The sequence below is a fragment of the Mastomys coucha genome, unplaced genomic scaffold (genome assembly GCF_008632895.1).
Source record: "Mastomys coucha isolate ucsf_1 unplaced genomic scaffold, UCSF_Mcou_1 pScaffold5, whole genome shotgun sequence".
Classification (NCBI taxonomy): domain Eukaryota; kingdom Metazoa; phylum Chordata; class Mammalia; order Rodentia; family Muridae; genus Mastomys; species Mastomys coucha.
Window position 1 is genome coordinate 94,088,039 of NW_022196911.1, and position 18,657 is coordinate 94,106,695.

General features: G+C 42.9%; 1 protein-coding gene across 3 annotated transcripts in view; it reads right to left on the reverse strand.

Annotated features, from left to right (window-relative positions):
* Nucleotides 1-18,657, reverse strand: part of Fbxl20 (F-box and leucine rich repeat protein 20) — a 70,079-nt gene that overhangs the window by 33,876 nt on the left and 17,546 nt on the right. For all 3 annotated transcript variants that reach the window (XM_031355004.1, XM_031355006.1, XM_031355005.1), the window contains exon 2: nt 10,068-10,129. In XM_031355004.1, coding sequence (XP_031210864.1) covers nt 10,068-10,129 — 62 coding nt within the window. The remainder of the gene's footprint in view (nt 1-10,067; nt 10,130-18,657) is intronic.

An 18,657-nucleotide genomic window follows, 5' to 3' on the forward strand; every position in this document is an offset into this window, starting at 1 on the left:
GAACTCACTCTGTAGACCAGGCTGGCATTGAACTCAGAAATCTGCCTGCCTCTGCCTCTCAAGTGCTGGGATTAAAGGCGTGTGCCACCCTGCCCCATCTTCTTTTTTTATTTTTATTTTTTAAAAGATTACATGTAAATACACTGTAGATGTCTTTAGATGCACCACAAGAGGGATCAGATCTCATTATGGGTGGTTGTGAGCCACCATGTGGTTGCTGGGATTTGAACTCAGGACCTTCAGAAGAGCAGTCAGTGCTCTTAAGCACTGAGCCATCTCACTAGCCCCATTGATGGAGTCTTGTGTTACTTTTCTCAACCGGTTACTACAAATTCTGTGTCTATGCACACAAATACTTGTTTGAGTCTGATTTCGATTATTTCAGTTATATACCCAAAAGTAGACTTGTTTGTTGTTGTTATGCATCAGTTGTGCCATTTTAAACACCTATTTATCAGTGAAAAAAAAAGTTCCAGTTGCTCCATCTTTGCTAACATTAATTTTCTCCCCTCTGCCCTCCCTCTCTTGTCTGTTTTTTGAGACGTGGTTTCTCTGTGTAATTCCACAGGCTGTTCTGGAACTTGCTCTGTAGACCAGGCTGGCCTAAGAAATCCACAGAGATCCATCTGCCTCTGCCTCCCAAGTGCTGGGATTATAGGCATGCTCTACCATGCCTGGCTTCTTGTTTTTAATAGCCACACTAATGTCTGTGGAATAAGAATTGGTACCTCGGGGGCTGGAGAGATGGCTCAGTGGTTAAGAGCACACACCTGAACTACTAGGCTCATCTTAGAGTTTTGATATATTTTTATTTGTTTCACATGAGAGACTGATTAAAGTCGATAATGAGTTGGAAGGTTAATCAAGGAGCAACAGGACACATAAACACAACTGCTCAATATCCTGCAATGTCAGCAAAACACCTGAACAAAAGCCCAGACAACAACTATGATGAGATAATAAAATGAAACGGATGTCTGTAGGGCCCGGGTTATAGTTTGGTAAACTGATTGTCTAGCATGCCCATGGATCTGAATTCGATCCCAGAAACACACAAAGCCTATTTCCCACTGGCCTCTGAAGAAAGGGAGGAAGAACAACAAAGAAGCTACAAGCAGCAGCAGCAGCAGCAGCAGCAGGCTGGCCTCAGACTGGTGGGCAATTCTTCTGCCTCTATCTCGAGCGCTAGGATTACAGATTCGCAGTCTCTCTTGTGAGTGTTTTCCTGTGACAGGGTCTAGCTGGGCCTCCAACTCATACAGATTCAACTATCTCTGCCATCCAGGTACAGGGATTAAAATGTATGCCTCTACCTGCAGCTTGCCCAAGTCTTGCTTCTGATTTATCTTGTTTTCTGTGTATGATTGTTTTGCCTGCATGCCTGCATGCACACGTGCATGTGCATACACACATACACATGTATATACACACATGTACATATACATACACACATACATATGCACGTGTATAACATACACACATGTATGTGTGTATATGTGTATGTGTATATATACAAACATATATAAAAATACATAAATCAGAGATAAGACAGTCGTTGCTGCCTGTGTTGGGATTAGAGGTATGTGTGCTTTTCATGCTTTTGTCACAGATCTGGACAGGACACACCAGACACCTGAGCTCTTACCTAGGCACTTTCAGCACCGTTATTTTAACCAAAATGATACTCAGTGGTATGCAAGCCTTTTTCAATCTATACTGTAGAGAGCACATAAAGTACTTTAGTGTATACTATGTTAGACTTCCACCACCATACCAAATACCTGATGATCACAATTTCAGGTTTCATAACACACTTACTTGGCTATGTTGTTGCTTAGATCCTTGGTGAGGTGGGATGGCAACATGAGGGGACACGTGATAGCCAAGAAGCAGAGAGTGAGACACATGGAGTGACCAGGATCCCAATATTCCTCCTCAAAGGCTCACTGCCAATAACCTCATATCCTACTAGGCCCTAACTCCTAAGGGCTCTTCAACCTCCTAACAGAACCAAAGAGTAAGGATCAAGTCATCAACACATAGGCCTTTGGAAGACATTCAAGATCCAAACTATAACAGCATTTAACTACTTTGTTGTCCATATTACTACTGGAACTCTCTGGAAAAGCCCTATTGCTCTGCAGTAGGAGGGGCTGGTGAGGTGGCTCAGGGGTTGAACACTTGTTCTTGGGGAGGACTTGGATTCAACTCCCAGCACCCACGAGGTGGCTCACAACCACCTGTAGCTACAGTTTCAGGGGGGCCACTGGGGAAACTAGACATGCATGTGGTGACATGAATACACAGGGGCAGAACACACATAGAATAAATGATAAACTATGAGAAAAAAAAGCAAAATGTTTCAGGATATTTGATCACACTGTGAACCCTGAGATTGTGTCATTTACTGAAAATCTGTTTCTAGGTGCAGTGAGGCTCGGCCCTTAGCATACACCTTTAATCCCTCTGGCTGTAGTATAGACACACCCTTAGTACACACCTTTAATAGTAAACAAAGAAGGTAAAGATTGTAGAAGGAAGCACCCTGTTTAAAATTGATGTCTATTTGGGTGGCAGACAAAGAGACAAAACCAAGGAAGAGTTGACAGAACAGGATATGCTGAACTCTCATGAGAAGAGAAAGGAAAGGGAAGCTACTTGAGGAGCAGTGCAGAGGGAGGGGGGAGGGAGAGGGAGAGAGAGAGAGAAAGAGAGAGAAGGAGGGAGAGAGCATGTGGCACGCTCACAGTTATAATGGGACAGTTACACAGAGACAGGTTGCAGAGAGAACAAGTTAGACACAGGTAAAGACAGAATGAGTCAGAGGATGAGCAGGAGCCAAAAGATTAGAATAGATTGCTAGAGTTAGTTTGAGGTCATATAGAACAATTCAGGAGAAACTGAGAGAAGCCAGATTGAATCAGTCAGCTTGGAGATGAGTTTGAGGCAGAACACCTCCTGAGTTAAATCAACCAGCCAGCGCTCAGTGTGAACAAGGAAGGGTGAGCCTAGGTAAGACTATATGGAGGCCAGAAGCTTCTGGAAAGGGGCCTAGGTTAACACACGAAGGCAGTAAACTTCACAAACAACAATGTCTACAGTAAGTAAAAGTTATCTCTACACAAAAAAAGCAAGAAAAGGAATGATTTCGATTCTCAGAACCCACAAGGCAGCTCACAGCCATTTGTAACTCCGGTCCCAGGGGATCCAATGCCTTCTTTTAGCCTCTGTAGTTAATGTACACAACTGATACACAGACATACACGCAGAAAAAACACCTAAGCACATAAAGTAATGTACTGTAGGAATACTACATTTCTATTTGACCATAGTGGGGCATGCTCTGTGGTAAAGGAATGGCAGCCACGTGTGTACTGAGAAGTCAGACTTGTTGTACGGGCTGGAGAGATGGCTCAGCGGTTAAGAGCACTGATTGCTCTTAGCTTGAATGAGGCTGAGTTAGGATGGCTGCCGAAGGCTTAAGGCCAGTCAGAACTACACTGGAAGGACTCTCAAAAACACCAGTGGACAGAAAGTTCATGAGGCGATTAGATATATTACTTTTATCAGGGAATAAGGTGGAAAAAGAGGGGACCCTTTCCTTTTTTGTTTGTTTTTGTTTTGTATTTTCCAGACAGGGTTTCTCTGTGTAGCCCTGGCTGTCCTGGAACTCACTCTGTAGATCAGGCTGGCCTTGCACTCACAGAGATCTGCCTGCCTTTGCTTCCCAGGTGCTGGGATTAAAGGTGTGTGCCACCATTGCCCAGCCAGTGACTAATCTTTGACTACATTACAATGCATTGACAAGGTGATCAACAAATATCAACATCTTGCTCTTAGAATTCCCAGTCTCCAAAACTCTTGAGAAATAAACTTGTGTTCATCATGTGTTTTATCTAGGTCAAATATTTTATCATAGCAGTGCATAGGTCCAAAATCTATCAAAAGGCTGGCTGACAAAAACCGCACTTGAGGGAATCCTAACGAAGGAGGCTCATGGCTTCTCTGTGCGCTACATTCTGTGGTGGGCACTCTGACTCTCCAACATGGGCTTCATTCTAGCTGACTAGTATGGGTCAGTTAAAGTGACTGGTTCAGATTAGACTAACTGGGTTACAATCTGAGAAAAGACATTACTAGGGGTCAATATTAACTCTCTGTCCCCAGAGAGAACATGGAAAGACAGGAGCCTGGTACTTGTCAGGAGCTATTAGGTATCCATAAAGAAAAGCAGCTTTAAGGCCAATAACTGACTCGTTACCACAGAACCCACAAAATCCTGCAGGCCCCTAAACCAATCAAGCCGATAGCCTGGTTTATTTTTGTATTTTACTTTACCTGAGATAATCTCCATCTCAGTTTGGCTGGGGTTGAAAGAGTGTTAATTACTGGCAGCTGAAAACAACTTTAAGGGCTGGAGAGACGGCTCAGTGGTTAAGAGCACTGATTGCTCTTCACAGGTTCTGAGTTTAAATCCCACAACCACATGGTGGCTCACAACCATCTGTAATGGGATATGATGCCCTCTTCCGGTGTGTCTGAAGACAGCTACTACAGTGTACTCATAAATAAAAATAAATAAATCTTAAAAAAAAAACAAACCTGAAATATCAGAAGCTTGCATTTAGAAGCTAGTGTTTTCTCAACTGCTCTATAGCTGCATGGTGTCCTAAAAATCTCTGATTAAATTTGATACAGAACATTATCCAGTATTAAAGCAGATTTCTATTTGTGAAAGGCTAGGAAAACTTTACTTTCAGGTAGTAGTAAAGGCAATTGCCAATATGCCTGCTGGCTTGACCTCAGTCCCCAGGGTTCACATGCAGGAAAGAATGAAGCAATTCCTATAGTTTGGGTCTCTCTCTGACTTGCACACACATTTTGTGGCCTGAGCAGAGTTATCTGCCAAACCAAAGCTCACCACCTTCCAGACAGAATCTCTCAGTTACGTCCCCAGCCCCAGGCAACTGCCTTTATGGATCTGTCTATCCAGGACATTTCCTATAACAGGAATGGAGTCCTCAGGCCCTGTGTCTGACGTCTTTGACCTTTTGAAGAGAACAGTGCAGTGTGTAGATGGACCACACTGCTCACCCGTCAGTAATGGGGTTACTTACACTTCTGACTATTAACAATAATGTTAACTACAGCCATTCTAACTACTTCGTTACATTATATTTATTTATTTGGGGGCAGGGGTCCTAGGGATTTAACACAGGTCTTCGCGCATACTGGCAAATGCCTTTCTTTGCTCACAGAGCCATTTTAACAGTCTGCAGCCCAATTATTATTATTGTTCTAACTATAAAAGTGGGAAAGCTGGTGATGTGGTATTTCTAAATTCAGCTTTTTGAGACCTGCCAGGCTGTTTCCACGGCGGTTGCTTAGGAGGGTCAGTTCCTCCTCCGTTACTACATGTCCACCCAACCAGTTTTTGTTTGCTTTCAGTTCAGGTTGGCTGCTTCTCCTGGGCTCAGACTCCTGGATGCTTGGAATACACATGGGTAAAGGCATCGCCATGTCCAGCAAAAAAGGGGAGCTTGGGTCTGGATTGTTGGGTTACACTGTTAGGTCCGCAATGTTGGGTCCCCCGCATTGTTGGGGTCCAGACTGTGTCTACATTGTTAGGGTTAGCACGGCTTTGGTCTGTACTGTGCCTTTTCTTTCTTTCTCTCTTTCTCTCTTTGTCTCTTTCTCTCTTTTTCTCTTTTTCTCTCTTTCTCTCTTTCTCTCTTTCTCTCTTTCTCTCTTTCTCTCTTTCTCTCTTTCTCTCTTTCTCTCTTTCTCTTTCTCTCTTTCTCTCTTTCTCTCTTTCTCTCTTTCTCTCTTTCTCTCTTTCTCTCTTTCTTTCTTTCTTTCTTTCTTTCTTTCTTTCTTTTTGAGACAGGGTTTCTCTGTATAGCCCAGGCTGTCTTGGAACTCACTCTGTAGACCAGGCTGGCCTCTGAACTCAGAAATCCACCTGCCTCTGCCTCCCAAGTGCTAGGATTAAAGGTGTACGCCACCACTGCCCGGCTATTTATTTTATTTATGTTGAGTACAGTGTAGCTGTCTTCAGACACACCTGAAGAGAGCATCAGATCTTATTACAGATGGCTGTGAGCCACTATGTGGTTGCTGGGATTTGAACTTGGAACCTTTGGAAGAGCAGTCAGTGCTCTTAACTGCTAAGCCATCTCTCAAGCCCCATTAAAACCCTCTCTTTTTTAAAAAATTTAGTTATTTATTTATGTATGTGAGTACACTGTAGCTGTACAGATGGTTGTGAGCCTTTATGTGGTTGTTGGGAATTGATTTTAGGACCTCTGCTCACTCTGGTTAGTCCCTCTTGCTCTGGTCCCTGCTTGCTCTGGCCCAAAAATTTATTATTATAAGTACACTGTAGCTGACTTCAGACACACCAGAAGAGGGCGTCAGATCTCATTACGGGTGGTTGTGAGCCACCATATGGTTGCTGGGATTTGAACTCAGAACCTTTGGAAGAGCAGTCAGTGCTCTTACTTGCTGAACCATCTCGCCAGCCTGACTTTTTTTTTTCTAAGTTTGAAATTAACTGAAGAAAACTTCTTTTACTTTATTTATTTATTTTTTGAGATAGGGTTGTCACTATGGATACTACACAGCCCTGGCTATCCTTGAACTCAGATCTGCCAGACTCTGTTTCCCAAGTGCTGGGATCACAAGCATGCACTGCCACACTCTGTCCACCATATTCATCTAAATGATTCATGCCTAGGATATTACTCTAACGAAATCAGAAACCTTTCAAGAAAAATAATTTAGCTGTGTGAGGAAAAACTAGAACCTGACAGCTGGTAATTGAGTCTAAAAACTTTAATACAGACACAAAAAAAATGACATAGTGAAAATTGTATTTACTTCTTTCTCTACCTAGAGGTTCCTGACATGTTCTGTGAACGATGCTCTAGATGAACAGAGGCCCATGCGGATCAATGTTATTAACACTCCTGGCTGCTGGGTGATTGCAACAAGAGCATTGCCTTTAAAGCTAGAGACAAGACAGGGATTGCCTCCATTCAATAGGACTTGTACAGTCTCTCTAAAATAACAGAAAAAAAAATAGGAAAAAAAATCATAGTAAAAATGACAAATTACATGTGTTTTCTTTTTCTTTCTTTCTTTCTTTTCTTTTCTTTCTTTTTTTTTTTTTTTTTTTTTTTTTTTTTTTTTGACTTTTTCAAGACAGGGTTTCTCTGTGTAGCCCTGGCTGTCCTGGAACTCACTCTGTAGACCAGGCTGGCCTCGAACTCAGAAAGTCACCTGCCTGTGCTTCCCAAGTCCTGGGATTAAAGGTATGCGCCACCACTGCTCGGCCCAGCCTTTGTTTGTGCAGCCTGAATCTTGCCATAGCCCCTGTTTGCCTGAGGTGTGTGTTTTAGGTGAAGCTTTATTTCCTTATCCTACTTGCCAGCCCTCTTTCACTCCTTCCTTTCTTTGTGCAGGAAGATAAACATATGCTGAGCTTACAACATGGCTGGCCAGGTTTGGATTTTAAGTCTTCCACACAGAAATATGAGTTTTAAAAGTCTTTTTAAACCCTTCATTTCCTGTGTATGGTGGTGGGGAGAGGGCCGGGCCATGATGTTTGTGTACAGGGCGCAGAACTTGCTTCTTTATTCCCTCTCTACTTTTGCATAGGTTCTGAGATCAAACTCAGGTCCTTAGAGCTTTGCAGCAAGTGCTAAGCCATTCCATTTGTTCAAATAAAAGATACTTTAAAAAGAAAAAAAGATTTATTTAGCTGGGCAGTGGTGGCACACGCCTTTAATCCCAGCACTTGGGAGGCAGAGGCAGGCGGATTTCTGAGTTTGAGGCCAGCCTGGTCTACAGAGTGAGTTCCAGGACAGCCAGGGCTACACAGAGAAACCCTGTCTCAGAAAACCAAAGATTTAGTTATTTATTTTATGTGTATGAGTACATCATTGCTCTCTTCAGACACACCAGAAGAGGGCATTGGATCCTATTAACAGATGGTTGTGAGCCACCATGTGGTTGCTTAGAATTGACCTCATTTAAAAACAGTCAGTGCTCTTAACTGCTGAGCCATCTCTCCAGCCCCAAATGAAAGATACTTTTAAACAGGTCATTAAGAGTACCATGCTTGTCATGTGTGGTGTGGTGCATACCTCAAATCCCAATACTCTGTTAGAGTTTCAGCCAGCCAGAGCCAGGACTGGGCATCCAAGAAAAAAAAGCCTCACAAGTTCTATTGACTGATGTTGCTTCATTACTAAACTCATGTTAATTGTTCATTTTATTTTCATGTTTTGAGAAAGGGTTTTTAACCTAGGCTGATCTTGAATTGACTATACACCAAGAATGGCCCTCACCTCCTAACTCTCTGCCCTTACCTTTCCCAGCTATTACCACACTCAGCCTAGACTGATTCCTTTTTACTTTTTAAATTTTTATTTAATGTGAGTCCTCTGCTGCATATACATCTATATGCCAGAAGAGGGCATCAGAGCCTTACAGATGGTTGTGAGCCACCATGTCGTGGTTGCTGGGAATTGAACTCAGGACCTCTGGAAGAGCGGCCAGTGTTCTTAACTACTGAGCCATTCTCTAGCCCCTTTTTGTTGTTTTTCGAGACAAGGTTTCTCTCTCTTTTTTTTCCCTTTCTGGTTTTTCGAGACAGGGTTTTTCTGTATAGCCCTGGCTGTCCTGGAACTCACTCTGTAGACCAGGCTAGCCTCGAACTCAGAAATCCACCTGCCTCTGACTCCAAGGGCTAGGATTAAAGGTGTGCACCACAGTATCTGGCTTCAAGCTGTATTTCTAGTAGATCCATGTTGATGATGTCTAATTAAATATTCAGTAACACAAATGACTGACAGCCACATGTAGCACAGAGGACAGAGACAGACAGTTTTGCTCAGGCCCCCCATATGTGAACATCACCTAGGGCACCTCAACATATCACCCAATACCACATCCATGTGATCATGTCCCATATATAAAGCAGAATGACAAAGAATTTTTTAGAGGTTTTATGCCTTTTATCCTGAAGGTAAGTTATGAGGGGGACATTTAGGAATATAAAATCTGAAAGAAAACATATGACCACAAATAGTGAAAAGTAAGAGCTCCAGAGTGAGAAAACATAAGTTCTGTACAAATTTGATGAATTCTGAATACTGCATGCAAGGACCAGAAGAGAGCATCAGATCCCATTGCAGATGGCTGTGAGCCACCACGTGGTTGCTGGGAATTGAACTCAGGACCTCTAGAAGAGCAGTCAGTGCTTTTAACCACTGAGCCATCTCTTCAGCAGACAGGAGCCAGGCCTAGTGGCGCACACCTTTAAAGCCAGTATCTGAGAGGCAGAGACGTGGGCATCTGAATCTGAGGCCAGCCTGGTCTACAGAGGGAGCTCCAGGAGAGCCAGGGCTACACAGAGACACTGCTTCAAAGAAACCAAAGAGAGCTGGGCTGTGGTGGCGCAGGCCTTTAATTCCAGCACTTAGGAGGCAGAGGCAGGCAGATTTCTGAGTTCGAGGCCAGCCTGGTCTACAGAGGAAGCTCCAGGAGAGCCAAGGCTACACAGAGACACTGTTTCAAAGAAACCAAAAGAAAGAAAAGAGAAGTATAAGCCTGCCCCATTGTAGGTATACAAAGACAGCATGAGAATAGGGAGCAGCAGCATTTCATGGACTCCCAGCACAGGGAACATTGTAATAAGGCAGTAGTAAAGTAGTATTCCTAGAATTATGCTTCAGAGGACTGGGGTTTTTCAACCTATCTTACAATAAGGCAAAAGCAAAGGTGCAAAATCACATGCCGATCTAAGTTTCTATTAAGGTTTTAAAGTTGTTACAATAAATTTAAAAGTCCAGGTAATAAAGATCAAGCAAGTATCGCCTCTGACCTTCTGGTGTATGAACCCATCAAAGTTCTGAATGTAACCTAACACATTTGTAGAAAACAATGTCAATAGCTTGGACTCTCCTGATAAACACTCCAAACCAAAAAACAGCCATCAAATTTCAACTTCGCATACAAGCGTATCCACCACTGCTGGACGCAGAATCAGGGCTCAGGCTTACCTTAGCAGGAGCTCTTTAGGAAGTTTTTTATTGATTACCGCCTCATCACTGTTTGAGAACATCTGTAAAGCAAAACAAAAATCACTGTATCAGGCATTAACATTTATCATGTTCACAGTTTGGATAAAATTCTCTCATGAGAAATGTTAAGGAAAAAAAAAGATTAGTGGGGACTCAGCAAAATGGCTTAGGAGGTAAGTGCTGCCAAGCTTGCAGATCTGAGCTCAGCCCCTGGGAACCATGAGGGAGAAAGGAAGAACCAACGGCTGCAAGCCCTGTCCTTCCTCCCATGTGTCCATACATATGAAGTATAATGGGGGCAACCACATAAGCTTGACGATTCCACCTCAGGGACCACAGCCAGATACAACAGTCCCAAGGTATGGTGGGACGATACATCAGCTTCCTGAACTTCCGTAGCTTTTATATCCAATCTAGTACCTATACTAATCTACAGAACTTGGAGACCATCCCATCTAAACTCAGAAGTTCCCCAACCTCTAAGCACAGAAGCAGCTCCTCTGCAGTCTGAAAAAGGTACCTTATTTGTTCTGTAGTTGCTGTTGGAGCTCCTACCCCAGTCTCTCCAGCTGTGAGCATCTGGGGTTGTGAAAGCATACAATTAACTGAAGTCCTCAGCAGGTCTCTCCACTGAGCTCTCTTCCCAAATACTGGAATGTTATCTGACCTTGAACTCCCAGAGCCCCGCCTGCCTCTGCCTCCAGTGCTGGGATTAAAGGTGTGCACATCACACAACACCCTTTTTCTTTTTCTTTGTAAACATCTGTTTACTTGATATGTTTGGGTATTTTACATGCATGCACAGATATGTTTACCACATGAATGCCTGGTACAAAGAATCCTCCCGAACTGGAGTTACATTACAGACCATTATGAGCTGCCAGGTAGGAACTGGGAACTGAATCTGGGTCCTCTGGAGGAACACCCATTGTGAGCCATCTCTTCAGACCAATTTTTTTCTTTGCTTTTGTTTTGAGAGACAGGGTTTCTCTGTGTAGTCCTGGCTGTCCTGGAACCCACTCTGTAAACGAGGCTGATCTTAAGATCCTTGAGATCCACCTGGCTTTGCCATCAGAGTGCTGGGATTAAGGCCATGTATCACCACAGACAGAATGCCTGGTTACCTTTCTGTTGTTAGATTAGTGAGTTTGATGTGCTACACTGTAACTCTGCACAGGTAAGCACACAAAGATTTCCCCCTCTGCGTTATTCTATGAGCCTACAGCTTCAACTCTTACTCTACCCATGGCTTGGTTGTGTGTGTGGTGTGAGAGCCACCCACCTGCTTGCATGTGTACACACTAACTGGTTCCTGACCTTGTTTGTCATTTGTCCCGCTGAATTGCTTTGGCTCCTTTATTACAATCACTTGAGCCAACGTGCAAGAGTGGTCTCTGGAGTCCCCATCCTGTTCAACAATATAACATTTTATGTCACTGCCACAGACCTGGAGGGCACTGCTGTCCTAAAACCCATGAATTTTCAAAATTAGAAACATGGATTATGTCTCCATTTATTTAGGATTACCTTGATTTCTTCCAATAATTTTGATAATTTTTCCATGCGTAAGCTTTTAATGTTTGTTTTTAAAGTGCTCTATTTTCTTAAATGGTATTGTTGGCCCACAGTCCATCCTAGGATGGCTCGCCCTGGTGTGCACAATGCAGCATCTCTTCATCTTCTGTTTTTACCTGTTTTTACCTTACAACCTATGTCTTTCAAAAAAATGAAACAAAACCCAACAGGATCTCACTATTGTAGCCTTTGCTGGCCTTCAACTCACAGGGATTCACTCACTTCTATTTCCTAAACGCGAGTATTAAAGGCTAGCACCACCAAGCCCAGTCACAACCTATGACTTTTGACTGAAGTTTTGAACGCATTTCTAATTGATTAGGCATGTCTAATCATTCTACTTGCTTTCTGTATTATTTTATTTTTTACATCTTTTTTTTTTTTTTTTTTTTTTTTTTTTTTTTTTTTTTGAGACAGGGTTTCTCTGTGTAGATTAAAGGCGTGCACCACCACTGCCTGGCTATTTTTTTTACATCTTAACAGCTTGCTGAGTGCCCTCTTCTGTGAGTCTTCACAGGCCCAGAATGATTTTCCTCCATGGTCTCTCTTGGGGGTGGGGGGTTGTACCTCATTTTGTTACCAGCTTCCAAGGAACTTATTGGTGAGTTCTAATCCTGCTCCTCTTTTACTTCCTTCATGTTTTCCAACAGAAAATTTCTGTTGTGCCACTATAACGCCTCCATTTTAAAGATTGACTTATTTTAAGTGTGTGACGTTTCACAGGTTTAAATGTCTGCACCACACCTGCCTTAGTGCCTGTGGAGACCAGAAGAGGGAGCCTGGGCCCCTGGAGTTCTGAAGAGCCATGAGCCACCATGCAGGTGCTGGGCACCAGAATAGCTCCTCTGTAAGCAAAGTTGTTGCTTTTTGTTGTTCTTTTCTTTTTCTGTAGCCCAGGCTGGCCTCAAACTCACTGGTTCACTGGCCTCTGCTTCACAAGTGCTGGGGTTAAAGGCCTGGCAAGTTTTCTCAACTGCTGAGCCATCTCTCTGTTATTTTCATAATGGTTGATCTAGCAATTCCAGTATGCATCTTAACTAGCCGCAATGCACTTCAGATTGCTCATTCCTACAAAATAGAGAAAGTACACAAGAGAATTTTTTCCTTTTTCTTTTTGCTGTTATATATTTATCTGATAAACCCCAAACTATAGCTCTTAATTATGTAACTGTCTTTCAATTCAGTCAAGATAATAAAAGAACAATTTATTTACAGTCTTGTAAATTTACCTCTGTAGCTAACATTTACAGTGTTTTTTTCTTCGAGTTACCATCTGGTACCATATCCTTTAAGCTTGAACAACCTTTAATAGCTCATGTAAGGCAGATCTGCAAACAACAAATGTCTGGGTGCCTGCTTAGTGCAGATTTAAAACTTCTTTCCTCTAATATTTTGTGTTTGTGTTTTTTTTTAAAGATTTATTTATTATATGTAAGTACATTATAGCTGTCTTTAGATGCTCCAGAAGAGGGCGTCAGATCTCATTGTGGATCATTTTCTCTTGGGCCCTGCTCACTGCGGCCCTCTTTGCTCCGGTACAAAGCTTGCTTACTTGCTTTATTTATTTATTTATTTATTTATTATATGTAAGTGTACTGTGGCTGTCTTCAGACACTCCAGAAGAGGGCGTCAGATCTCAGTACAGGTGGTTGTAAGCCACCATGTGGTTGCTGGGATTTGAACTCCAGACCTTCAGAAGAGCAGTCAGTGCTCTTAACCACTGAGCCATCTCTCCAGTTCGTGTTTGTGTTTTTTGTTGTTGGTTTTTTTTTGTTTGTTTTTTGTTTTTCAAGACAGGTCTTCTCTGTGTAGCTCTGGCTGTCCTCGAATTCAGAAATCAGCCTGCCTCTGCCTCCCAAGTGCTGGGATTAAAGGTGTGCGCCACCACCTCCACCACCCGGCCTGTGTTTGTGTTTTTAAACAGGGTTTTGATCTATAACCCAAGCTAGCCTTGAACTCATATGCCTCAATTTCTCTGAATAACAACGTATTTAAGTTCTCTGAAGAGGCAGTATCAGTAGATGATCACACTGCATGTGTGTTTGTGTATCTATGTGTCTATAGAACTATATCAACAGATTCATACTGGGGAATTATTAGCTTGTAGAGCTGGTGTCCAAAAGTGGGGTGGGGTTGGGGTGTGGCTGCTGTGATGTCCAAGGGTAAGAAAGAGATGCCTTAGTTTAAGAGAGGGAAATACCAGAAAAATATTTTTTATCTAAGTATAATTAAGCCGCTTAAAGTAGACATATATAATTAACCATCGCAGATTTATTGGAAGTTAAAGGATTTAAACACAAGACCATGAATATATAAGCATTCATTCCTAGCCCTTTAATAACTTTTCTCTCTGATCACTCAAAAAAAAAAAAAAAAACCTGTTTTTGTTTGTTTGTTTGAGACAGGATTTCTCTGTGTAGCCCTGACTGTCCTGGAACTCACTCTGTAGACCAGGCTGGCCTCGAACTCAGAAATCTGCCTGCCTCTGCCTCCCAAGTGCTGGGACTAAAGGCGTGCGCCACCACCAGCCGGCTGTTTGGCTATTTCTTATAAAGGGAACTGAAATGTGACATTTTATGAATCACTGATCACTTTTTACAATGGTTCTGGGATTTATTTACATGGTAGCAGTACTTTGTTTCTTTTTAATAGTTGAGTAACAAACAGGCCCCCCCTTTTTATTTGTTCACGTTCTTAATAGCCTTGGATATCATAAATACTGTTGCTACTAGCATTCTTACATTTGTATTTATGTGAATACCTATTTTTAATTCATCTAGGAATGGGGTTATGATCATGTGACATTTTGACAAAAGTTTAAAGGAGTCATTAAATTGTTTTTTTTATACTAGTTATACCAGTCAATATTTCTGTCACAAAATAGGCTTGCTATTTCTCTATGTTCCTGCTTACACTTGTTCCAGAGCTAGTGCAGAACCCAGGGCTTCACCTCACACACATAGGCAAGTGTCCTACTACAAGTCCCAGGCCCAGTCAAACCCTTCAATCTTAAAATTGGCTGTTTTATTGACTAGTGAGGATCCTTTGTAGTTCCCAGACACAAAAGCTTTATTCAGTATACAACTGACATTTTCTAAAGGTTGTCTGTTTACCTTCTCAAGGGTGTTAACTTAGTAACAGATAGGTGTTTTATTCTGTTTGATTTTTGGGGCAGACTCACTATGTTGTTAGGGCTGCTTTCTAACACATGAGCTCAAAGTGATCGATCCTCCTGCCTCAGCTTCCTTTGTTGTGACTTCTGTGACAATGGAGCCTAGCCTGAGTTCTATTTCCTTCCTAGTAGTGCTTGGGACATCTCTAAGAGCCTTCCTTACTCATGCTGCTTAAGGGCTCCATTGCTAAGTGACATCCAACACCACAGAGTTTTGATCATTTTTCCCCAAAACACTGAATGTCATCCAACTGCTTTCTGGCTTTCTTTGTTCCTTCTGCTTGCCTCTGACTAGCACTTCTACCACATCTCCCAGAGAGAGTCTGGAGTCATTGCGTGCACCAGTGCATCTGAATGGCTCCGAAGATTTCTGATGAAAGTCATGTTGGCCACAGTGGGTTCCTTTTATGTTAATTATTGTTACTTTTTGTCCTCTAGATTTTGTCTTAAGCAGTCCAAGAACCATTTACCAGGGGCAGACATCTTTGTATCTAGCCTACTTTAAGGTCGCTAAGATACTGAGCTATACTGATCAGCATTTCATCAGGCAGGGCACCGTGGCACACACTTTGATCTCAGCACTCAATAAGCAAAAAGAGACATGCTGCAGGGTATCTGATCACACCATGAACCCTGAGACTCTGTTCTTTACTGGGAGGGGGCACTGCTTCTGGGACGTCAGCTGAACAGGAAGGTCAGCTGGGTGCTTCCTCTGCCTCTGAGCTAGCAGGTTTTCACCCCAGCATCTGGTCTTCATTGGTAAAATCGAACGATTGAGATTTTGTTTAAAAACAAAAACACAAGCAAATCTGTGGTTCCATGCTAGCCTGGTAGACATACTAAGTGCTGAGTCAGCCAGGACTACATTGAAAGACCCTGTCCCAAGATAATAAACGCCTACACTTTCATCAAACTGTTATGGTTAGGCTCAGCATTATTCCCAGGATGCAAAGACAGATGGAATCTGTCTACAGAAGTTCCTGTCTACAGAAGAATGACTGATAAAATGTGCTAGATACATGTAAGTGAAAAGTTCAAGATGAGAAGGTGGCTCTGAGCGGTGGTGGCACACGCCCTTAATCCTAGCACTTGGGAGGCAGAGGCAAGTGGATTTCTGAGTTTGAGGCCAGCCTGGTCTACAAAGTGAGTTAAAGGACAGCCAGGGCTACACAGAGAAACCCTGTCTCAAACAACAAAAAGAAAAACAAACAAAAACAACAAAAAAAAAAAGAAGGCGGCTCTGGGACCCCAACTTCTTTTATGAAGGAAGGATACTGACGAAGTTCCTTGGCTTTGTAAAGCACTTCTCAGTTGGCTGTGGTGGCTTATGCCTGCAACACCAGTATTTGAGAGATGAAGGAGAAGCATGAGTTTGATGCCAGCCTGGATTAATTATTACAAAAAGCAAACCAAACCAAAAGCAAACCAAACCCAAAATCCAACAACAACAAGAACATCATCATCCCAAAGACTAGGCTGAGGAGGCTGTTCAGTGGGTAAGACTCTTGCTACCCAAGCACAAGAAGCAGAACTTGAATTCAAAGCCAGGTGGGCATGCACTCCCAGTCCTTCCTGGAGGATGGGGGCGGAGACTGAGTTTCTGGGGCTCACAGAACAGCTAGCCTGCTGCATAGAGTGGCAACCCATAAAGGAGCTGACTTCTAAACATTGGGGGCCGTTGTCCCCCAAACATTCCCAGGCCCATATAGTGCACACAGACATACTCACACAGATGAGTGTGGCACTGAGCTTTCTCTTGAGAGCTCATGCACATGCAAAGACACCTACACCCACATACAAACTAACTCTCTCTCTCACACACACACAAAGGTTAAAAGAACAACAACAAAAAATCTGAGATACTGAGTGATTTCCAAGGCGTGGCCTTAACCAACACTGAAGCACACACACTCCCAATTCATTCCCACTGACATCTAAGAAAGTTTAGCTAAACTTCAGAACAACAAACGATCATGTGGAGACGGAGAATCAGCTGATGGCAACCCCAGAGTCTCAGACTCTAATAATGGCCTATTACACACTACAAAAGCAGTCAGCTACCAGAGGCCTTGGCCTCCTGAGTAACCTTTTAAAAAGAGAAACAGAATTGCCAAGGTAAACTCATTCTTCTAAGCTACTCCACGGTAACTTATGATTGATGGTAAGATTACTGGGTGTTGGACAGCAAGTACAAAAGAAAAAAAAAAGGTTCTTCAATGAAAAAAAGTGTATAACCAATGGTCTCATTTTCATAGATCTGAACAAACTTTGCAACATCCAATGGTAGCTTGACGTAGGTCAAATCTTTATGGCATCTGGAATATTCTAGGGAGAGATTTTAGGACAGAATATTCATAAAGAAACCCATAGCTAAAGCTGCAAGATTTCTTTTTTTCTTTTTTTGGTTTTTCAAGAGACAGGCTTTCGGGCTGGAGAGATGGCTCAGTGGTTAAGAGTGCCGACTGCTCTTCTGAAGGTCGTGAGTTCAAATCCCAGCAACCACATGGTGGCTCACAACCATCCGCAATGAGATCTGACCCCTTCTTCCGGGGTGTCTGAAGACAGCTACAGTGTACTTATATATAATAAATAAATAAATCTTTAAAAAAAAAAAGAGAGAGACAGGCTTTCTCTGTGTAGTCCTGGCTATCCTGGAACTCACTCTATAGACCAGGCTGGCCTCAACCCAAAAGATCTGCTTGCTTCTGCCTCCCAAGTACTGGGATTAAAGGTGTGCACTAGCACCGCCCGGCGAGACAATTTTTTTTTTTTTAAGAACACTTTTCCTATAAGTAATTTTCACAAGGTTCTGCCACCCTTGCATTCCAATCGGCTGGTTTTCTTGCCAGAACCTAAAAGGAAAAACATTTTTGTATGCCAAATAAATCTGAAGGAAAATAAGCTTACCAAGTGCTGGGATTAAAGGTGTGCGCCACCACCACCCAGCAACTAAACCTTTTCTAACAAAGACATCTCTAGATAAAAACACCAAGGAAGGAACACATGCAGAACCCACGCACATTACAACAGGCCGAGCTTTCTTTGCCGCACACCTTCTAAGATCTGACTCAACAGCACACAGTGATGCAGGTATTCATCTTGTCCAGCGCCTCTCTGCCTGCACTTCAGATAAGGTACATGCACGCACGTGCACACATGTCCACTGCATGCACCGGGGAGAGGAGGATGTTTTCCAGCTGGGCTGGCCAGGCAGTGACCCAGAGCAACTCTCCTTGCTCTGCTCCCTAGGCCCAGTGCTGAGTTACAGGCAGGTGCAAGACCTCACACTGCCTTTCTGTGGGTGCTGGGGGTCTGCCCGTGGGTCCTCACAATGTGCTTTATGTGCACGGAGCCATTTCCTGTGCTCTCTTCACACCCTCATTCTGTTTTTCTGTTGAATATTTTGTCTCCTTACTTGATTTTACTGTCACTGGCAACATTTTAGGTCCCTGAGGACTCCTAAGTTCAATTCCTAGGACTCACACTGTAGAAGGAGAAAAACACCTGTGCGAGTTGTCCTCTGACCTCCACGACACCGTGGCATGTCTAAATAAATATAACAGTCCAATAAAATCATGCAAATTGTATCATTCCTGCCTTCTGGAGATGCAATTATACAAACACCACCGGGACTGTTTGTTGTGAGAGGTTAGGAGGCAACAGTTTGATGTATGCATAACGGTGGAAGGATGCGGAGGAAAAGTCGGATTCTGGCCACGCCGGCCAGGAAGCAGCCTTTTCTCTTTTTTTTTTGAATGGTTTTTCGAGACAGGGTTTCTCTGTGTAGCCCTGGCTGTCCTGGAACTCACTCTGTAGACCAGG